This window comes from Salvelinus alpinus, chromosome 6 (genome assembly GCF_045679555.1).
Source record: "Salvelinus alpinus chromosome 6, SLU_Salpinus.1, whole genome shotgun sequence".
Taxonomy (NCBI): Eukaryota; Metazoa; Chordata; class Actinopteri; order Salmoniformes; family Salmonidae; genus Salvelinus; species Salvelinus alpinus.
This window is the reverse complement of record NC_092091.1, coordinates 17,153,019-17,176,501: the sequence shown is the minus strand read 5'-3', so window position 1 is coordinate 17,176,501 and position 23,483 is coordinate 17,153,019. Positions and strand designations below refer to the sequence as shown.

General features: G+C 44.5%; 1 protein-coding gene across 2 annotated transcripts; it reads right to left on the bottom strand.

The window, feature by feature from the left end:
* Nucleotides 1-3,013: 3,013 nt before the first annotated feature.
* Nucleotides 3,014-23,464, bottom strand: LOC139578263 (formin-binding protein 4-like). Of its 2 annotated transcripts, XM_071405653.1 has the most exons (17): nt 23,240-23,464; nt 22,602-22,682; nt 20,889-21,007; nt 14,837-15,017; nt 14,548-14,698; nt 12,819-12,912; nt 12,370-12,696; nt 11,966-12,161; nt 10,593-10,702; nt 10,350-10,454; nt 9,926-10,059; nt 8,791-8,948; nt 8,166-8,437; nt 7,741-7,867; nt 7,303-7,487; nt 4,567-4,724; nt 3,014-4,120 (listed from the first exon to the last, which is right to left on the bottom strand). In XM_071405653.1, exons 1-17 carry the CDS (start codon nt 23,352-23,354, stop codon nt 4,027-4,029), a joined length of 2,607 nt encoding a protein of 868 aa, XP_071261754.1. In that variant the 5' UTR covers nt 23,355-23,464; the 3' UTR covers nt 3,014-4,026. The 2 variants fall into 2 exon arrangements, with proteins under 2 accessions (XP_071261754.1, XP_071261755.1); XM_071405654.1 differs by lacking the exons at nt 20,889-21,007; nt 22,602-22,682; nt 23,240-23,464 and adding an exon at nt 15,139-15,238.
* Between the last annotated feature and the right edge of the window lie 19 nt (nt 23,465-23,483).

The window sequence follows — 23,483 nt, the reverse complement described above, 5'->3', positions numbered from 1 at the left end:
CAAAGATTGTCCCTTCTGACCAGGACGTTTGTCTCAGACATTGGGTACGGTGTTCCCTTTGAGGGGTTTGTCTCACACAGCTGTTCCACATGGAATTTCTTGGAAGACAACATTGCTTCTTGAATAGGTGATTGATTGCTTATAGTTGTAGCCAGGGGAAGAGTCCGCATGATTGTGCTTACCATCAGAGGTCAAAGCTTCGCCACCAGTTCATAATGTATATTAAAGGTCATTCAAAATCAAATCAAATGTTATTAGTCACATGCACCAAATACGACAGGTGTAGACCTTACAGTGAAATGCTTACTTACGAGCCCCTAACCGACAGTGCAGTTTAAAAAAATATGGATAAGAATAAGTAAGAATAAAGATAAGTAACAAGTAATTAAAGAGGAGCAGTAAAAAAATATATATATACAAGGGGGTGCCGGTACAGAGTCAATGTGCGGGGGCACCGGTTAGTTGAGGTAGTATGTACATGTAGGTAGAGTGACTAAAGAGGAAGTAAAGTGACTTATGCATAGATGACAACAGAGAGTGGCAGTGATGTGGAGAGGGGGGGGGGTGTGAATAGTCTGGGTAGCCATTTGACTAGATGTTCAGGAGTCTTATGGCTTGGGGGTAGAAACCTCTTGGACCTAGACTTGGCACTTCGGTGCCGTGTGGTAGCAGAGAGAACAGTCTATGACTTGGGTGGCTGGAGTCTTTGACAATTTTTAGGGCCTTCCTCTGACACCGCCTGTTATAGAGGTCCTGGATGGCAGGAAGCTTGGCCCCAATGATGTACTGGGCCATTCGCACTACCCTCGGCCTTGCGGTCGGAGGCCGAGCAGTTGCCAAACCAGGCAGTGATGCAACCAGTCAGGATGCTCTTGATGGTGCAGCTGTAGATCCTTTTGAGAACCTGAGGACCCATGCCAAATATTTTCTGTCTCCTGAGGGGGAATAGGTTTTGTCGTGCCCTCTTCACGACTGTCTTGGTGTATTTGGACCATGTTAGCTTGTTGGTGATGTGGACACCAAGGAACTTGAAGCTCTCAACCTGCTCCACTGCAGCCCCGTCAATGAGAATGGGGGCGTGCTCAGTCCTCTTTTTCCTGTAGTCAATAATCATCTCCTTTGTCTTGATCACGTTGAGGGAGAAGTTGTTGTACTGGCATCACACGGCCAGGTCTCTGACCTCCTCCCTGTAGGCTGTCTCGTTGTTGTCGGTGATCAGGCCCACCACTGTTGTGTCATCGAAAAATGTAATGACAGTGTTGGAGTCGTGCATGGCCATGCAGTCATGAGTGAACAGGGAGTACAGGAGGGGGCTGAGCACGCACCCGTGAGGGGCCCCTGTATTGAGGATCAGTGTGGCGGATGTGTTGTTACCTACCCTTACCACCTGGGGGCAGCCCGTCAGGAAGTCCAGGATCCAGTTGCAGAGGGAGGTGTTTAGTCCCAGGGTCCTTAGCTTAGTGATGAGCTTTGAGGGCACTATGGTGTTGAATGCTGAGCTGTAGTCAATTAATAGCATTCTCACATAGGTGTTCCTTTGGTCCAAGTGGGAAAGGGCAGTGTGGTGTGCAGTAGAGACTGCATCATCTGTGGATCTGTTGGGGCGGTATGCAAATTGGAGTGGGTCTAGGGTTTCTGGGATGATGGTGTTGATGTGAGCCATGACCAGCCTTTCAAAGCACTTCATGGCCACAGACGTGAGTGCTACGGGTCGGTAGTCATTTAGGCAGGTTACCTTAGTGTTCTTGGGCACAGGGACTATAGTGGTCTGCTTAAAACATGTTGGTATTACAGACTCAGACAGGGAGAAGTTGAAAATGTCAGTGAAGACACTTGCTAGTTGGTCAGCATATGCTCGCAGTACACGTCCTGGTAATCCGTCTGGCCCTGTGGCCTTGTGAATGTTGACCTGTCTAAAGGTCTTACTCACATTGGCTGCGGAGAGCGTGATCACACAGTCTTCCCGGACAGCTGGTGCTCTCATGCATGTTTCAGTGTTATTTGCCTCGTATTGGTTAGGGGCATGTAAAACATCTGCCTTCTGCTCCGGCGCCATTTTAGAGTTTCATGGGAACATCAGGGATGTTAAGGCCCTGAAATAGCATCTTCCGAGCCAGTTTACCCACTACCCCCTCCTGTAGGCAATTAGTAGGGCTTGGGATCTCATTCCCTCTGCCTCTGGAGGGTCTCTCTTGCTTATTGTGGCTATGAATTAACTCAATTTATGCAATACAACCCTAAACAGCTAACTCCTCCACTGTAATCTTGTGCACAACCACGTCGCCATCGTTGCTGAAACATGGTGATGTCGGCAGATAAATGGCACAACAAATGGGCCTCAGGAACTTGTCACGGTATCTCTGTGCATTTGTGTTCGTTGTCAGCAAACTGCTCGCCCACAATGATGCCATACACGTAGTCTGCAGTTGAGGCCAGTTGGACATACTGCCAAATTCTCTAAAATGACATTGGAGGCGGCTTATAGTAGAGAAATTAACAATGAATTATCTGGCAATAGCTTTGGTGGACATTCCTTGGCAAAGGAGAAATGCTCGCTAACAGGGATGCAAAACATTTTTCTTTACACAAAATTTGAGAAATAAGCATTTTGTGCATATGGGACATTATTTCAGCTCATTTAACATGGGACCAACACTACACGCTGCGTTTAGATTTTTGTTCAGTGTCGTTATTTATGATGCAAGGTGATTTGTTGATCAGTCAGTCGGCAGTCCCCTGCACTGTCAGCTGCGTCAAACAAGCCCAATGTCAGAAGAGGTTAGAACTTACGCAGGTTAGGAGAATCAGGTTAAGGGTTAGCAAAGATTCTCAGGCGAGACTCAAACATGCAACATTTGATGTCACTGACATTTGCTGCATCCCTTCTAGCCATGATCCATCACCCCCAACTGACCCTGTGGTTACTCATAATTCAGTCCTCAAAAAAAGGTGAACAGTCAATGAAGACACCCATGATGGCACTGTCAAATTAATAATGAGCTGACAATTAAAGTTTCCCAAAAAAAGTTTAATAACTTGAATACAAAATTGTTGCCAGTGTTTTACTAGGACATTGGCCTAAGCAATTCACACAGCTGAAAAACTGCAGCCCCCACCAAAAAAAGACATTCCCCTTGCCACCAAACTAGTCTTGATGGTTTTCAGCACAAGAAAAGACCTCTGAATTATAAAATATATTTTTGCAATTAGGATATATAATAAATTGGCACATTTTGTATTATTAGAGTGTCATCATGAATTTGTTAGCTTTTGACAAGGAGAAAAGAGAGTGGGATGGGTACTGGTTGCATACTCATACTCACCTACTGGCTTAAATTGAAAAACTGCAGGGAAGTGTTGCAATTTAGAGGTTCCACTATAGGGCCATGTGATAATTCACTTTTATACATCACTTAAAACTCCCATCTGAACTCCCATCACTTAAAACTCCCATCTGAAGTCAGATAAGAAAACCTGAAAGGGTATGTTCAGGACATACCATGAATAAACTAAAAGTACTGTCAATTACTATAGTTGAAGCATTAGAAAAGACAGCGCATTGCATTTCCATCCACCCTCTAATAAAATGGAACAGTGGATTACTCAGAGAAACAGCAGTTATTAGGAATATGTTATTAATTGATATTTTATTAAAATGGGCAAGAGGAACATGGGGAGGTCAAAACAAAGAGTTGATCTCCATTACAAACAAAGATTTAGAAACTCCAGCATTCTTAGTGCCAAACGTTTCACAGAAAACGGCATTTATGCTTTAAACAGGTAGAGGGGGAAGTTTGGTAGGAGAGTCCAGGTTACCATATAAAAACACTAGTGGGTTTTACAGCCAAGAAAATAAAAAAAACATTCAAGCCCATCCAATGTATTCACAGACGAAGATATGAGGGGCTTTTCAAAACCTGTTTCAAAATGACAGTGAGAGTCAAGTGCACAGTCAGTCCTCTCATTCTTATCCAACGTTTGGAGTCAGGTTTAGGAGGAGTGTGTAGGCGGGGAGGGGAGTGTGTGTTACGTGCTCTTCATCATCTTCCTCTTCTTCAACATCCTCTCTCGCCAATCATCAGGTAAAGCCTCAAAGTTTGCGTTCTTTCCAGCTTTACCCCTGCAATCCAACAGATAAATCTATTTCTTACTGCCTTTCACCAAAAACGTGTGCATTACAAGTTAAAATATAAAAACCTAATGCATGTCTCCCAACACAAAAATAGTGTGCAATCACAGTAATTCAGCTCAGGTTTGTGAAAGTCCTCATCGTTGAGAGGCATGTCAACAAAAACTGCAGGTACACTAAGGAACAGTAACCACTGCTGGACTAGATCAAACAGACTTCTACATAAAAAAAGAAAAACATTTTTAAATCAGAGGCTGTATGCATCAAGTGTCTCAGAGTAGGAGTGCTGATGTAGGATCAGCCTTTTAGATCGTTATGAATAAGATACATGGACAGTGACCTGATCCCAGATCAGCAAGCCTACTGTGCGATTCTTAATAAGGCCCAAGAAATGTACAACGTATAAAAAAAAATATTGGGGGGGGGGGGGCTCTTACGTGAGTAACTGCTGCTGTTTCCACTCCTCAATACTCCTCTTGTTGAGCTGGTCCCTGTCCTCGTCGCTAGAACTAGCCTGCTCCTCCTCGTCCAGCTCTTTCTGGATGCTCTGCCACTTCTTTACCAGGGACGGCATCTTCGTCTTGCTCTTCTTCGACTAGACACAGCAACCAGGGGAATAACGGAGAGAGTGAGGGATTGTCATTTAATGCCATCAGTGATTTGATTCTACTAGGAGATGCTTCAAAATATATATATATATATATTTTTTTATATACATCAAATTAGACTGCTGATCTTTTACAATCCTTTCTCCTCAATGCATAGAACAGATCAATTGTTAGTCACATGCGCCAAATACATCAGGTGTAGACCTTAGTGAAATTCTTACTTACAAGCCCTTAACCAACAATGCAGTTAAGTTTATTTAGTAAATATTTTCTTAAGTAAAAAATAAAAAGACAGGGGGTACCGGTACCAAGTCAATGTGTGGGGTACATGTTAGTCGAGGTAATTTGTACATGTAGGTAGGGGTTAAAGTGACAATAAACAGCGAGTAGCAGCAGTGTAAAAACAAAAGGGGGGGGTTAAGAAGCTGTTAAGGAGCCTTTTGGACCTAGACTTGGCGCTCCGGTAACGCTTTCCATGCAATAGCAAAGAGAGAAGTCTGACAACTTTTTGGGCCTTCCTCTGACCTGCCCTAGTATATAGGTCCTGGATGGCAAGAAGCTTGGCCCCAGTAATGTACTGGGCCGTACACACTACCCTCTGTAGCGCCCTACGATCGGATGCTGAGCAGTTGCCAAACCAAGCGGTAATGTAACCGTTCAGGATGCTCTCGATGGTGCAGCTGTAGAACTTTGAGGATCTGGGGACCCATGCCAAATCTTTTCAGTCTCCTGAGGGGGAAAAGGCATTGTTGTGCCCTCGTCACAACTTTCTTGGTGTGTTTGGATCATGATAGTTTGTTGGTGGACACCAGGGAACTTGAAGCTCTCAACCTGCGCCACTACAGCCCCATCGATGAGAATGGGGGTGTGTTCGGCCCCCCTTTTCCTGTAGTCCACGATCATCTCCTTTGTCTTGCTCATGTTGAAGGAGAGGTTGTGGTCCTGGCACCACACTGCCAGGTCTCTGACATCCTCCATAGGCTGTCTCATCATACTCGGTGATCAGGCCTACCACCGGTGTCGTCAGCAAACGTAATGATGGTGTTGGAGTTCCTGCTTGGCCACGCATGTGGGTGGACAGGGAGTACAGGAGGGGACTGTACACGCACCCCTGAGGGGCCCCTGTGTTGAGGATCAGCGTGGCAGATGTGTTGTTGCCTACTCTAACCACCTGGGGGTGGCCCATCAGGAAGTCCAGGACCCAGTTGCAGAGGGAGTGGTATTGTCCTTCGCTTAGTGATGAGCTTTGTGGGCACTATGGTGTTGAATGCTGAGCTGTAGTCAATGAATAGCATTCTCATATAGGTGTTCCTTTTGTCCAAGTGGGAAATGGCAGTCTGGAGTGCGATTGAGATTGCATCATCTGTGGATCTGTTGCGGCGGTATGCGAATTGGAGTGGGTCTAGGGTTTCCGGGATGATGGTGTTGATGTGAGCCATGACCAGCCTTTCAAAGCACTTCATGGCTACCGACATGAGTGCTACGGGGCAGTAGTCATTTAGGCAGGTTACTGTCACTTTATTGGGCACAGGGACTATGGTGGTCTGCTTGAAACATGTAGGTATTACAGACTCAGACAGCGAGAGGTTGACAATGTAAGTGAAGACACTTGCCATTTGGTCTGCGCATGCTCCGAGAACATGTCCTGGTAATCCATCTGGCCCTGCAGCCTTGTGAATGCTGACCTGCTTAAAAAGGAGGTCTTGCTCACATCGGCTACGGAGAGCATGATCACACAGTCGTCCGAAACAGCTGGTGCTCTCATGCATGCTTCAGTGTTGCTTGCCTCGATGCGAGCATAAAAAGGCATTTAGCTCTTCTGGTAGGCTCACGTTACTGGGCAGCTCACGGCTGGGCTTTATTGTATATAGGGGTGTGACATTTAAACTAATTTGGGATCAATAACGTCTAAAATAAAAATCCTAACTGAAACCACCCCCTTCTTTGTACAACGTCGCAGTGAAGTTATCACAACCACAATTAATAGGTCCTGAGCATCATAAAAATACAACGCCACGTATGGTCTTTGAGAGCTTGACTGTTCTCTGCAAGCTCTCAAAGACCATACGTGGCGCTGACAGATTGTTGGCCATCCATTAACATGCTGTCATGTTATTGAAATGAGCCATCACATTGATGAGAAGTGGGACATGAAGTACGTACTAAAAGAAAATGGAAGAGAGGCACTTGAGAATCTAAAATGGCATTAATACCATTGTTGCTGAGTGGGTGGAAAACAGCAGTAAGGTGAGCGCCATAAGGTAGGGTTTCCACAAGTTACCACAGCCATAAAGTCAAAATTGCCTAGATTGTAAGAATTTATGAAAACAGGAAATTGTAGAAGTAGGTGGGCTTTATGACTGTGGCTGTGGTTACTCGTGACGACCGGTAGGTAGGTAGCCAGGACTGCGGTAGATTGAACTGCATTGTCACCTAGCGGTTAGACGCAGAACCATATCTGGATTGTGAATTCGCATCATGATAAAAAAAAAAAAATTTAATGTTTAAAACGTCAAGCATTTTTTGTCATATCACTAATTGGATATGAAAATCAAAGACACCCACCTTATCCTTCTTTAGTTTCTTGGTCTTGTCTGTTAGCAGTGTTTTAAACCCTGTGGGGTCCAGGGCAGAGGGGGCCTGAGTGGGGGGTAGCGGGGGGCGGGTAGGGGGAGGTGGGAGAGGTGGGGCCACGGTTTCAGAAGGCAGTGGAGGTGTAGCTACCGCAGACACACCCCAGTAGGCAGCTCCTGACATCACAGGACAGAACACAAAAGTCAACTATTTGATACAAGCCCTACAGTTTAATTGCAAACCATGTGATCTCTAAACACCAAACACCTATACTGTGAGACACTAGTGTCTTACATCTCCCACCAGAAAAATACTTAATCACAGTAATTCAGTAGAGGTCTGTGAAAGTTCTCATCATTGAGAGTCCTGCTACTTCAAGAGTAATGTTAACATGAAAACCAGCAGGCTGACGACATCATTGCTTTTTACCTGCTGTGGCGATGGTCTGTGTGTAGAGGATGGCGCTGCTGCCAATGGTTACAGCCTTGGTCAGCTGACCTGATCCTGAAGCCTTGCGTTTCTGACTCTTACCCAGCGAGGCTGTAGACTCCACAACCTGAGGAGAGAAAATACTGAAAAAGATAAGCTTACAGTAAAAGCCCATCTTATGCTAATGTACAACGAAATGCTTGTTATGCACATCTCCGATCAGATGTTTTGGGGGTTGCAATCACATTCATTCAGTACTGGTCTGTGAAAGTTATCATTTAGAGTTAAGTTAACAAAAAACAGCAGGCCCACTGACTGGCACTTGGCAACTGCTGGACTAAGCTGTCATCTAAAAAGTGTTCTTAGTCTATTCACAAGACTACTAGATGACATTTGAGGTCTGGATTAGTAGAATGGTCACATACCTTCATGCCAACAACCCCTGGGGGGAGTGGCGGCTCTGTTCCAGGTGCTGGAGGCTCACTATCATCATCCTCCATCTCTACCTCCTCTATCTCTCCATCATCCTCCAGAGGAGGAGGGGGGAGAGGGGGAGGTGACTCTGGGGGTGGAGGGGGAGGCGGGGGAGAGTCGGCAGGGGGAGGGGGCTGGTCAGGGGGAAGTGGGGGCTGAGGCACAGACCAATAGGAGGGAAGGCCAGGCTGAGGGGGGACGATGGGTGTGAAGTCTGAAGTTCCTGCAATATGATAGAAAATGTATAAAAGCTGGGGTTAGTTGTGTACCCTTTCTTTGTCAGAGGGGAGGAGTAAGGTTAACCAAATATTGACTAGTTAGTAACATATGACCGTGGCAGGTTCCATAGCTCAAGACTTGCTAGTTAGCTGCTGAAAGCCAAATGTGCTAAGCTGTCCATCTCCCTTCAGATTTGTTTTGCAATCACAGTCATTCAGTACAGGTCCGTGAAAGTTCATTGAGAGTCATGCAACTAGCCAACTAGTGTGGTTCAAGGCTAAGAGATTCATCTGGACCTGTAGATACGGTGGCTGTTATGGGCCTGTAAGAGGACAGTGAAGGGTCTTAGGGACTGACCTGCGACTGCAAGCCCACCAGTGGGTACGGGCGGGGGTTTGGGGTCCCCATCTATGGATGTCTTGGTATTTTCTACTTCTTCCACATCTTCCTCTGCTGGGAAGTCCCACTGGGAGGCACTGGTGCAGTCATTGGTATAGAAATACCTCCTCTGCTCTCTAGAAGGAGGGAGAACAGAGATACAAGACAGTCTCAACAGCTGGCCTCATAACTGGCTGAGTCTCTGTATACTTTGGGCAGGGGGGGGGGGGGGTGTAGGGAGATGGGACTGCCACAGAGGGGGAATGTTGGGCTGGACAGCCAGGTTAGCCATCCAGGAGAAGGGCCGGATTGGATTGATGGGGAACCCACCTTAACGCTCTCAAAACCAAATTAACAAACCAAAACAAACAGCTTGGGTCCTGTAAAGTCGATCAAAGCAGGGTTCAGATGTTCACATAATGTTTGTCATGACAACATACACAAACAACCTTTTGCCCCCCAAACATATATGCCAGAGATATAGGCATCTTCATCATCAACTCAACAAACAAATGCAAAGAAACTAAACACTTTATACATGTTTTTTTTTTTTTTTACATCAGAAATATCTATCAATTTTCAGTCAATCAAGGAATAAAAACAGGAAACATATGAAATAGAGTTGGTCTGACCTGCTGGGTCCTCGTCAACGCTCCGTCTTCGCTTTAACTGAAACGGTTTGTGACACTCCTCGTTTCCGGGGGGGGTCACTGTCGCCCAGCAATGCATTCTGGGGCTGTAGTCCTGTAAAGTGCAAAGCTCTCGCGCACAACCACCTTCCTAGCTACCGTACCCCTGTTCCACTAAGTGGACCCCCAAAGCAGTCTACAGAGCTCCCCCCCAAAATACAAGAGCCAGAGTCTGGGCTATGGTTGGACAGGACAGGTTGTCCCGTCTCTGGTGGTAGTGTTGGGGGATCAGGCTGCTCCCTTAACTGGCAGTGCAGAGTGCCAGCATTGCATCACAGTGTCTCCATTTCATGTAATCCACAGATTGGTTAGGATCTCCCCCATATCAGGTTAAAAAGGTGGCGACCCCAGCTCTGAGGGGGTCGTTGTCACAGGGGTTGGGGGGGGGGGGTGATTAAAGATGTTAAAAGGTAAGGAGCGCGTACCTGTCCCAGTGGCACGACCAGCCTTTAGGGGCGGCGTTAAGTTCGTAATGTTTTATGTGCTCGGCGGCTTCCTGCAGCCTGCGGCGGAGATAGATCCCGTTCAGAGCCCCCTCCCGCCAGTCAGCGATCCGCGTCTGACAGAAAGGAAGGGAAAAGAGGGGGGGGGGGGGGGGGAATGACTGTTAGAGATGCACCTTGTTTTCTAAAATGAGGATGGTGATCAAATTAATAAAAAAAATAAAAAACACCTCCCATCAGAACAATAACTTGCAATCAGTCATTCAGTACAGGTCTGTAAAAGTTCCCATCATTGAGTCATGCAGCTAGCCAACTAATGCAGTTTAAAGGCCAAGAGAATATAATCTGGACCTGAAGATATAGGCTGTCATTGTAGGTAAACTATGACAGACTATGGTCCTCCTACCTCAGTCTGTAACAGAAGAAGCTGGAAGTTGGAGATAGTTTTCTTGTTGATCCCCAAAAACTCCATCTTGCTGGTTAAGGTGTTGGCAAGTTCACCGATCTGAAACTGAACATTCAAAACATTTTATTAATTAGTTAGCCACCAGTTATTTTTAAAATCACTCATGACTAGGCACACGGTTCTCATGCCGAGGCCCTACTACAAAGAGTTAAATTGGTGCGAGAGTTGATAAAGCTTCAGTACCTTGAGCTCTGGAGTTTCGACTTCCTCCTTTGGTGGCACATTAGTAACCATTTTGTCCCCAGTTTCCTTGTCCTCCTCTTCCCCGTCCTTCTCTGGGACTTTGGAATGTGCTGCAAAACATGCATAAGAGGACTAGTATTAAGGCTAACCCTACATGTGTATGACAGAGTTGGTCTGGGCAGCATATCAGATCTTAAGTCCTCAGGGCTCAACATTAACGCTGTCCGCTTGCAAGGGGCAAGTATTTTTTTAAATTTATAACACTTTATTTTTATTTTTTACAAACAAGCAGATTACAGATCCGTTGTCTGAATGGACAAGTAAAAAAGATCATATAAAAAAGTAATGATATCAAAAACAATTAGGCTACTCCGATCAACATTGGATCAGATTTAGACCAAAGTGTCCTCCGGATGCGATGTTCTGCTCTCTGCCCTACCAATCTCTGCAGAGCGTGTTGGACTATAATAATTGTAGGCCTGCATTGACAGGCATGAGCAGTCTTTCTTTTGAGATCAAAGCGAGTCGCGTTTGCACATTTGTTGATAATTGCTAGTGAGTTATTTGCCCAGTTTTAATCCATTTTGGTTCAGCAATAAAACCAATGCTGCATACTCCAGTTGTAAAACAGTCTCAATATTGGCATATGTAATTCTGAGAAATTAACTCCTATGCTGTCAAGAACTCCTCTGAACACTGAATTAGCTACCTCACCCATCTTAGCCATTTTATTCCAGGTTCACTGAATGAGGGAATTATTTTATGAAGACAAACTGTAAGTAGTTGGATGTAATTGTAATGTGTCAGGCTTTTGGGCCAGTCTTGCTTGAACATACCACATTGTAAAAAGAGTAGAAATAAAATCAGCTGCTCAACAGGACCTAGATAAGCCGCCGCTGGTGTTTGAGCAGGGTTGGATGAAAAGCCTGCACACCCAGTAGCTCTCCAGATGGAGGGTTGACGGACCACATGTGTTTTATACAGTAGCCCATCAGTGCAGTATTTTACTTTGTTGGGGGGGGGGTTAAGTGCCTTGCTCAAGGCCACAAAGGCAGGAGATGTAATACATGAGATCAGACCAGCAGCCTTCCATTGTCAATACCAGTAATAATGTTATTTTGTGAAGTGGTTCCTTGCAACATACAACAATTTTCAAATACCTTTTTGGACTATGGTGTTACAGACCAAGTGACTTGAGCTTAAGTCCTACTTGTTCAAAAGACTAGTGGGTAAAAAAGTGGATGTCTAGCCCTGGTCCTAGAGAAGAGTTTACATCCCAGGATGAACCACATCAGAACAATATAATAATGTAATCTGCCCAGAGTTTGTGTATCTGGACTGGATCGCATCCTAACAGTTCTCCAGACACTCACCTGTGTCTGGATCTTCCCGTGTATCTGAGTCCCTGCTGTTTGAATCGGGGCTGGCTGCTCTCAGGAAGGCCGTCTTCCACATGGCCTTTTTCGGAAGCAGGCTATGAGGCCCGGCGGCGGCCTCCTGACTGGCCTCAGAACAGGGGCTGGAGCCCCCCACACTGCAATCGCCCTCTTCCAACGCCCGCAGCTCAGCCTAGGGGGCAGAGGGACAAAAAGAGGAAAGATACTCATGTTGGATTCGTTGTAAAGGATAACTCCCAACCGTACACACTAGTTCTGCACGTGTTAAATTGTCAACATTTGTGACCTTTTCAAAAGAGTTACAATATATAAACTCCCTTGAAAGAGATGTACATGCAACATCCCTGGTTAAATAAAGGATGAATAAAACATAAGCTGACCTTTTTCCTGTCCAGAGCCAGCTCCAGCTCCATGGTGTCCTCTTCTGTCTCCTCTGCATCAGAGTCCTCCTCAGACTGGTTCCTGCTGCGTTGGTCCCTCAGGGGGTGTGTGGGGGTGTCTGGCTCATTCAGTGGAGGAGCGGGGGACCCTGGGAGGCTATCCTCCAAGCTGTTCTCCCTCTCCTCCAGCCCTCCCACCAGCCTTTTCCTCCACTTCTCCTCCGCTTCTTTCACCTCTGCAGGGATGAGGGGGCCGAGGAGGGAGGCGGCCACACCATGACGCTCCTCTTCCTCACTGGTAAGGGCCACCACACTCTCCATCACCTCCTGTCAAAGAGACAGTCAAAGTTAGACATACACGGACACACTTTTGCCAACAAATGGGCAGTCAAGTACTTTTTGGGGATTCACACTGAATCACTGAGCACAAAAGCAGTCAAATAACTCACCACTTTTGTCTTGGATGTTAGGGCACTAACAGTGGAGTGTTGTTCAGCATAGCAACCTGCACTCTGTGTAGCTCCATTGCCATTGACTGTTGAGCTACAGGGGATGAAACAGTTTTAGATTTAACTTGTTTTCTAAGAACAAAAACACATTTCAGAGTCATGCTGTAGCATACAAATCCACTTGTATGACTAACATTTCTATATTATGTTGTACCATCCACTATCACCTCACCTGTCTGCGTACTGCTGCAGGCCCTGCACCTGGTGGGCTAAGTAGTAGAGGTCGACCAATTAAAAATAAATCGGCATGGCCGATTAATTAGGGCCGATTTCAAGTTTCATAACAAATCGGTAAATCTGCCTTGTTGGATGCCAATTATGACCGATTACATTGCAATCCACGAGGAGACTGCGTGGCAGGCTGACCACCTGTTACGCGAGTGCAGCATCAAAAGGACCTTGTGGCTGCAAGGAGCCAAGGTAAGTTGCTAACTAGCATTAAACCTATCTAAACATAATCACTAGTCAACTACACATGGTTGATGATATTACTAGGTTAACTAGCTTGCATGTAATCAATGCGGTGCCTGTTCATTTATCATCGAATCACATCCTACTTCAACTTGACGATTTAACAAAAGCACATTTGTGAAAAAAAGCACAATAGTTTCAATAAAGTACCTAACCATAAACATCAAAGCCTTTCTTAAAATCAATACACAAGTATATTTAAAAAAAAAACTGCATATGAAGTTAAGAAATTCATGATAGCAGACAATATTAACTAGGTAAATTGTGTCACTTCTCTTGCGTTCAGTGCAAGCAGAGTCAGGGTATATGCAGCAGTTTGGGCCGCCTGGATCGTTGTGAACTGTTGAAAGGCCATTTATTCCTAACAAAAGACCGTAATTAATTTGCCTGAATTTTACATAATTACTTTACAACATTGAAGGTTGTGCAATGTAACAGTAATATTTAGACTTAGGGTTGCCACCCGTTCAATAAAATACGGAACTATTCCGTATTTCACTGAAAGAAAATTATAGTTTCCGGATTTGACCATATTAATGATTTGATCATATTTCTGTGCGTTTATTATATTATAATTAAGTATATGATTTGATAGGGCAGTCTGACTGAGCGGTGGTAGGCAGCAGCAAGCTCGTAAGCATTCATTCAAACAGCAGCTCTTAGCAATGCTGAGATGCACAGCGCTGTTAATGACTTCAAGCCTATCAACTCCCGAGATTTGGCTGGCAATACTAAAGTGCCTATAAGAACATCCAATAGTCAAAGGCATATGAAATACAAATGGTAGAGAAATAGTCCTATAATAAATACAACCTAAAACTTAACTGGGAATATTGCAGACTCATGTTAAAAGGAACCACCAGCTGTCATATGTTCTCATATTCTGAGCAAGGAACTTAAATGTTAGCTTTTTTACATGGCACATATTGCACTTTTACTTCTCCAACACTGTGTTTTTGCATTATTTAAACCAAATTGAACACATTTCATTATTTATTTGAGACTAAATAGATGTTACTTATGTATTATATTAAGTGTTCCTTGTTCATTCAGTATTGTTGTAAACGTCATTTATTACAAAAAAATAATAGGCCGAATAATTGGTATCGGCTTTTTTGGTCGTCCAATAAAATCGGTATCGGCGTTGAAAAATCATAAAAATCGGTCGACCTCTACCAGGTAGTAATTAACATCTCACCTGTCTGTGTACTGCTGCAGGGCCTGCACCTGGTGGGCCAGGTAATAAGGCAGCTGCCAGGCCACTTCGTTGGTCTGAGTGTTCCAGTAGTAGTAACAACCTGTGTTGTCATCCCACACCTCCTGCCAGTCCCCCATCTCCAATCCTCCCACTGGTGGACAGGAAACAAATAAGGAAGGAACTCTAGATCAGCAGAACCGCACACTTGTCATAAACAATGTGTCCAACTGGCCAACTGAACTTCAGGTAAGTTCTGCACAAATGTATGAAATACAATAAAACCGGTCACCTCCAGCGAGTGAAGTATGGGTATCATACTGGAAGTCCGCCCCAGTACTCTCCGGCTCTGTCCCCATCTCAGAGGCATGTTGCTGGGCTTTGGGTTCTGGACGTGGTGGGGTGGGGGCTGGGGCCGACAGATCCCCTGTGGGCTCCTCTGAGCCCGGCTGTGTAGTGATTGCGTCAATTTCCTATTGGGGGGGCACAGTTAAATTAGTTTGTTAAAAGAATAAAACTTGCCTAATGACATTAACAAATCAGGGAAATAAAGGCCAACACGTGGCAATCACTTGTATAGCGTCTGATTCGCACCTGAATCAGTAGACTAATCCATTGCGGAGGCTGCGGGGATGGCACATCACTCTAGACAGGCATCAGCAACGTAAGGCACGCGTGCCGCGAGGGAATTAGCCTTGGCATGCCAAGCAAGTTGATAAAAAAGGACAAAAAGTGAAATTGCATTGTTTTCCATAAATGGCTACTGCCTTGAACCAGACACCGTTTGAGAGAATATTCCTTAGGCCTACAGTATGTGTGAAGATAACGTGTCTTAGGTATAATTTTTAAATGTTGAGTCAAGAAGGGAAGCGTGGCTTGCACAAGGCGCGTCTCTCTCCAGAACGCACTCTCGCCAACTCATGCGCATTAAATTGTTTCATAACTTCATTGTGTGAATTGTATCATTCACTGTTACCTATATCACCAGTAGTACATTTACAGTTAATTCCCATAAATTAGTGTAAACAGATTAGAAATTATGTTAATCAATTTAATACATTATCGTCCTTTACCACTCTCATTGTCGGAGTGGACAAGTTGTGTGCAGAGCTCACAACCTACACTACACTTGTGAGAAACAAGTTTCAGTATAATTTAAGTGGTCAATGTAGTTATTGTATTGTTTGGAGCACTCCTGTCAATGTTGAGTAAGGAACAGTAGGCCTAGGCTACACGGCCTGTGGACAAATGTATAAATGTGCCCATTTGGGGATGTCTGACAGTATTTCTGATTGCCTTAACTCACAACCACTAATGACCCGTGGAACTTCTCAAAGTAATCTCTTCACCTCAAAACAGCAAGCAAACTAAGTGTTTTTACATCCATTGAGAATAATAGTCTTTCCAGCGCTCTCCCTTTCGATAGCCACTGAACCTCGGTGTGAAATGGAAAAATATCATGCTCTGATCACGTGGAAACGTAATTATTACTGAACAAAAATATAAAATGCAATATACAACAATTTCACTGAGTTGCAGTTCATAAGGAAATAAATTAATTAGGCCCTGATCTATGGATTTCCCGTCACTGGGCATGGGCGGACATGGGCCCATCCACTTGGGAGCCAGGTCCACCCACTGTGGAGCTAGGCACAGTCAATAATAATGAGTTTTTCCCCTGACAAAAAGGGCTTTATTACAGACAGAAATACTCAGTTTCATCAGCTGTCCGGGTCGCAGACGATCCCGCAGGTGAAGAAGCCGGATACGGATGTCCTGGGCTAGCGTGGTTATGGTATTTTTTATTCATTTCATATTTGACCTGATAAGTTGGGGGGGGGGGGGGGGGAATAGTTACAGCGATGAATGAGCCAAATGTAATGGTATGAGGGCCAGATTGGGAATTTAGCCAGGACACCGGGGTTAACACCCCTACGATAAGTGCCATGGGATCTTCAATGACCACAGAGAGTTAGGACACCCATTTAACATCCCATCCGAAAGGCAGCACCCTACACAGGGCAATGTCCCCAATCACTGCCCTGGGGCTTTGGGATATTCTTTTAGACCAGAGGAAAGAGCACCACCTACTGGCCCTCCAAAACCATTTCCAGCAGCATCTGGTCTCCCATCTAGACAGACCAGGACCAACCCTACTTAGCTTCAGAAGCAAGCCAGCAGTGGGATGCAGGGTGGTATACTGCTGGCTAAGAGATATTAACGTAAAATTTGCCAACAGCTGCAGTAGACATTCCTGCAGTCAGCATGCCAATTGCACACTCCGTCAAAACATCTGTGGCAAAACAGATTATTGTCCCCAGTACAAGGTGCAACTGTTTAATGATCACGCTGTTTAATCAACTTCTTGATATGCCATACCTGTCATGTGGATTAATTATCTTGGCAAAGGAGATATTCTCATTAACAGAGATGTAAAAAGATGTGCGCACAAAATTTGAGAGAAATAAGCTTTGAGCGTATAGAACATTTCATTTCAGCTCATGAAACCAATACTTAACATGTTGCGTTTATATTTTTGATATAGAGTACCAGTCAAAAGTTTGAACATACCTACTCATTTCAGGGTTTTTCTTTATTTTTACTACATTGTAGAATAACAGCGTAGACATCAAAACTATGAAATTACACATATGGAATTATGTAGAAACCAAGTGTTAAATCAAAATATATTTTATGAGATTCTTCAAAGTAGCCACCCTTTGCCTTGACAGCTTTGCATACTCTTGGCATTCTCTCAAACAGCTTCGTGGGGTTGTCACCTGGAATGCATTTCAATTAACAGGTGTGCCTTGTTAAATGCCAATTTGTGGAATTTCTTTCCTTAATGCGTTTGAGCCAATCAGTTGTGACAAGGTAGGGGGGTATATAGATGATCGCCCTATTTGGTAAAAGACCAAGTCCATATTATGGCAAGAACAGCTCAAATAAGCAAAGAGAAACGACAGTCCATCATTACTTTGACATGGTCAGTCAACACGAAAAAGTCAAGAACTTGAAAGTTTCTTCAAGTGCAGTCGCAAAAACCATCAAGCGTTATGATGAAACTGGATGTCATGAGGACCGCAACAGGAAAAGAAGACCCAGAGTTACGTCTGCTGCAGAGGATAAGTTCATTAGAGTTACCAGCCCCCAAATAAATGCTTCAGAGTTCAAGTAACAAACATCAACTGCTCAGAGGAAACTGCATGAAATCAGGTCTTTGTCTTAAAATTGCTGCAAAGAAACCACTACTAAAGGACACCAATAAGAAGAGACTTGCTTGGGCCAAGAAACACAAGCAATGGACATTAGACCGGTGGAAATGTGTCCTTTGGTCTGATGAGTCCAAATGACATTTTAGGTTCCAAATGCTGTGTCTTTGTGAGACGCAGAGTAGCCGCATGTGTGGTTCCCACCATGAAGCATGGAGGTGGTGGTGTGATGGTGCTTTGCTGGTGGCACTGTCAGTGATTTATTTAGAACACTTAACCAGCATGGCTACCACAGCATTCTGCATTGATACGCCATCCCATCTGGTTTGCGCTTAGTGGGACTATGATTTGTTTTTCCAACAGGACAATGGCTATTTGACCAAGGAGAGTGACGAGTGCTGCATCAGAACCTGGCCTCCACAATCACCTGACCTCAACTCAATTGAGAAGGTTTGGGATGAGTTGGACCACAGAGTGAAGGAAAAGCAGCCAAAAGGTGCATTCCTCATGAAGCTGGTTGAGAGAATACCATGAGTGTGCAAAGCTGTCAAGGCAAAGGGTGGCTACTTTGAAGAATCTCAAAACTATTTTGATTTGTTTAACACTTTTTTAGTTACTATATGATTCCATGTGTTACTTCATAGTTTTGATGTCTTCAGTATTATTCTACAAATGTAGAAAACAGTAAAAAAATTAAGATGAGTAGGTGTCTAAACTTTTGACTGTTACTGTATATCTGATTAATTTGTATCCCTTGCGCAAATACAGCAGTGTCTGGAGCTCACTGACAAGGAAACTGAGGTCCCAGAATAGTTAATACAATGTTTAAGCATGAGCTGTCGCCAGTCCCAGTTGATACAATCTTTCAAGTGTTATGCAGACAGGCAGAGTAGAGGGAGAATGTGATTGAACGAAAATTAACAAACCTCCAATATGATTCATAGGAATTATATATATATATATTTTAAAATCAGAATATTTTCTACCTGCAATGTTTGTGTTGGCTTTATGGAGGCTATTTTTACCTAGATGGCAATACAAAAAAAAAAAATACAAAAAAAAACATGTTAACAAAAGTGTGTAAATGAAAAATCAGAAGTGGCAGCTAGATTGGTAGAAATTGTAAATTGGCACTCTACATGAGAAAGGTTGCAAACCCCTGGTGTAGCATATTACAGGCAACTTCAGGAGCGTAATGGCAGATTCAGCAAAGGCCAGCAGGAGGAGGGTAAGGAACAGGTTCTGGTCCATCTTTATCTGTCTACCTTGAGTCATGTGTGTATTAATTATTTCAAACAGTGCCCTTAAAAACAGACAAGCTTGGTGCATATAAACTCAGCAAATAAAGAAACGTCCTCTGACTGTCAACAGCAGTTATTTTCAGCAAACTTAACTGAGAGTGGCCTCCCGGGTGGCGCAGTGGTCTAGGGCACTGCATCGCAGCGCTAGCTGTGCCACCAGAGACTCTGGGTTCGCGCCCAGGCTCTGTCGCAACCGGGAGGTCCGTGGGGCGACGCACAATTGGCCTAGCATCGTCCGGGTTAGGGAGGGCCCGGCGGATAGGGATATCCCTACCGGCCAGACCCTCCCTACCCCGGACGATGCTAGGCCAATTGTGCGTCGCCCCACGGACCTCCCGGTTGCGACAGAGCCTGGGCGCGAACCCATATGTCTCATCGCGCACTAGCGACTCCTGCGGCGGGCCGGGCGCAGTGCGCGCTAACCAAGGTAGCCAGGTGCACGGTTGGTGCGACACATTGGTGCGGCTGGCTTCCGGGTTGGAGGCGCGCTGTGTTAAGAAGCAGTGCGGCTTGGTTGGGTTGTGTTTCGGAGGACGCATGGCTTTCGACCTTCGTCTCTCCCGAGCCCGTACGGGAGTTGTAGCGATGAGACAAGATAGTAATTCCCCTAGCCCTCCGATACAACAGGTCCCAGACGTGCTCAATGGGATTGAGACCCGGGCTCTTCGCTGGCCATGGCCGAACACTGACATTCCTGCCTTGCAGGAAATCAAGCACAGAACGAGCTGTATGGCTGGTGGCATTGTCATGCTGGAGGTCATGTCAGGATGAGGATAGGATCAGGATCAGGATAACACACAGCATTTAGATTGCCTGCAATGACAACAAGCTCAGTCCGATGCTGTGACACACTGCCCCAGACCATGACGGACTCTCTACCTCCAAATCTATCCCGCTCCAGAGTACAGGCCTCGGTGTAACGCTCATTCCTTCGACTATAAATGCAAACGCGACCATCACCCCTGGTGAGACAAAACCACGACTAGTCAGTGAAAAGCACTTTTTGCCAGTCCTGTCTGGTCCAGCGACGGTGTGTTTGTGCCCATAGGCAACATTGTTGCCGGTGATGTCTGGTGAGGACCTGCCTTACAACAGGCCTACAAGCCCTGAGTCCAACCACTCTCAGCCTATTGCGGACAGTCGGAGCACTGGAGGGATTGTGCGTTCCTGGTGTAACTCGGGCAGTTTTTGCCATCCTATACCTGTCCCGCAGGTCTGATGTTCGGATGTACCGATCCTGTGCAGGTGTTGTTACATGTGGTCTGCCACTGCGAGGACGATCAGCTGTCCGTCCTGTCTCGCTGTCTTAAGCATCTCACAGTACAGACATTGCAATTTATTGCCCTGGCCACATCTGCAGTCCTCATGCCTCCTTGCAGCATGCCTAAGGGACGTTCACACAGATGAGCAGGGACCCTGGACATCTTTCTTTTGGTGTTTTTCAGAGTCAGTAGAAAGGTCTCTTTAGTGTCCTAAGTTTTCATAACTGTGACCTTAATTGCCTCCGTCTGTAAGCTGTTAGTGTATTAACGACCGTTAATTGTTTATGGTTCATAGAACAAGCATGGGAAACATTGTTTAAACCCTTTACAATGAAGATCTGTGAAGTTATTTGGATTTTTACAAATTATCCTTGAAAGACAGTCCTGAAAAAGGGACGTTTATTTTTTTGATTCGTTTAGTTGATTTATTAAAACATAGGCTGTGTCTCTATATGGAGACAAATGTTTTTAAACAATTGCGTTTGGTTGAAAGAACAGACTACGGTCGACCCAAAACAAATGTGGGGTCGGGGACAGCCCTAACAGAAATAGAGTATTGATATACTCACGGCCATGAAGTTGGCGAGTATATCTGCAGACTGGTGTTGGGTCTTGACAGTGGGAGGCTGTGGGTCGGCATCCTCTTCTTCATCACTGTCCTCATAGGCCCCCAAGAGGGAAAGACCCTCTGAGGAGAAACGCAGTCACTGGTCAGGTAATGTACATAGACAACTATGCTTGTGCACACGATTAGTAAACAGCCCTGAAGACATCTTGTGTTACCTCCCCCAGCTAATGCATAGGCTTGAGCTCAGCAGGACAACAGTTGTCTGGCAGGAGACCTGGGTTTGAACCAAATTCACACAAGCAGAGATAGATGTGCCAGGACACACACACCAATATGGCATAGAGTGCCTTCAGAAAGAATTCATACCCCCTGACTTATTATATATTGTGTTACAACCCGAATTCAAAATCGATTAAATAAAACCCCCCCCCCCCCCCACACGACAGTGAAATGTAATCATTTTGGCGAATTTTGGGGAAATGAAATACATAAATCTATGTAAGCATTCACACCCCTGAGTCAATACCTTGTAGAATCACCTTTGGCAGCAATTATTGCTGTGAGTCTTTTGGGAGTTAGTCTAAGAGCTTTGCACACCTGGATTGTATAAAGTTCACCCATTCTTTATAAAAATCTTCAAGCTCTGTCAAGTTGATTGTTGATCTTTGCTAGACAGCCATTCAAAGTCTTGACAGATTTTCAATCAGATTTAAGTCAAAACTGTAGTTAGGCACAGCAGGAAAATTCAATGTCATCTTGGTAAGGAACTGCAGTGTAGATTTCTTGTGTTTCAGGTTATTGTCCTGCTGAAAGGTGAATTGGAAAGCAGACAACCAGGTTCTCTATGATTTTTTCCTGTGCTTAGCTCTATTACGTTTTTTTTTTTAAATCCTAAAAACTCTAGTCCTTGCCGATGACAAGCATACCCATAACATGACATTGACACCATGCTTGAAAATATGAAGAGTGGTACCCGTGATGTGGTGGATTTGACCCAAACATTGTATTCAGGATATAAAGTTTATTTGCAACATTTTTTGCAGTATAACTTTAGTGCCTTATTGCAAATAGGATGCATGTTTTGAAATATTTGTATTCTGTACATGCTTCCTTTTAGGTTAGTATTGTGGATTAACTACAATGTTGACCCATCCTCAGTTCTATCACATCCATTAAACTAAATATTTTATAGTCAGTCACCATTTAATTCATTGTGAAATCCATGAGCCATTTCCTTCCTCTCCGGTAAACTGAGTTAGGAAGGACGCCTGTATCTTTGTAGTGACTGGGTGTATAGATACACCAACCAAAGTGTAATTAATAAATGTCACCATGCTCAAAAGGATATTCAATGTCAGATTTTTTATTTTAACCCATCTACCAAAAGGTGATCATCACGAGGCATTGGAAAACCTCCATGGTCTTGGTGGTTGAATCTGTTTGAAATTCATTGCTCGACTGAGGGAACTTACAGATAATTGTATATGTGGGGTACAGAGATGAGGTAGTCATTCAAAAACCATGATAAACACTTATTGCACACAGTGATTCCATGCAACTTATGCTGTTACTTGTTAAACAAACGTTGACATTATGGGGTATTGTGTGTAGGCCAGTGACAAAATCTCAATTTTATCCATTTTACATTCTGGCTGTAACAAAACGTGGAACAAGTCAAGGGATGGGAATACTTTCTTTAGGCACTGTATCTTACCTGTGGCCTTAACGGGCATCCTCATTTCTGTGGTTACTTCTCTTGGAAAACTGTATTCATCCGAGTTACCCTCCTGCTCGTCTGCAAAACACACATAATTGCAATTGTTAAAATGGCTGAATAATGGATTATTTAGCTAGCTAGATGTGGTCTGGATTGAGCAGAGGGCTCAGTAGAGCAAGTCCAGCTACCATTGATAGGCATAGCTAATTGTATAAATTGTCATCGTGCTAGTTTGTGTTAAGTGTTTTGTCACCAAATCACACAACAGGCCGCACGCGACAACAAATCGCTATTTGCGCAATATGTTAGCTTAACATATTCACGTTAGCTGGCTAGGCTACCTAGCTACTTAACACTTTAGAAACACCCCACAATCTATAGTGTTGCCTTTATTTCTTCTGTATTCTTCTAGTTATTTAAATATAGTGAACAAGTAAAACAATGCATTCATTTCCGGAACATAACGTTACATTCTGAACGACTGACTAGACAACCTAGCTAGGCTACGTCACCGGCTAGGCCAGTTAGCTAGCTTCTACAATGTGTGATCAGCGAAAAATGGGCCCGATTTTGAACGAATCATCCACGGAACGAAAACCAAAACATAAAATATGATATGGTCATCGTGTTTTTACCTTCGGATGCTGAACCTAAAGAGTCTTCTCTTCCACAAACGGCCCCGCTTCGAGGTGGGAAAAGCTGCAGTATTGTTCTGCGTCCTCCTGTTCCTGTGCGAGTTTTCTTTCCCATCGCTGGTCTCTGGTCCCACTGAGGTATATGGTTGCAGCGTCTATGCACTAGCCCACAGAGCCAAAGGCGTTGCTGTTTGTACCATTGGAAATAAAAAATAGAAACTATCCACAACACATCCGGTGTCAA

Excerpts from the sequence above, each read along its gene's own strand:
- LOC139578263 (XM_071405653.1), bottom strand. The coding sequence starts at position 23,354 with ATGGGAAAGAAAACTCGCACAGGAACAGGAGGACGCAGAACAATACTG. Across the intron at positions 22,683-23,239 it reads TTTAGGTTCAGCATCCGAAG|ACGAGCAGGAGGGTAACTCG; the intron begins GTAAAAACACGA and ends TGTGTTTTGCAG. Across the intron at positions 4,725-7,302 it reads AGAAACTAAAGAAGGATAAG|TCGAAGAAGAGCAAGACGAA; the intron begins GTGGGTGTCTTT and ends TGCTGTGTCTAG.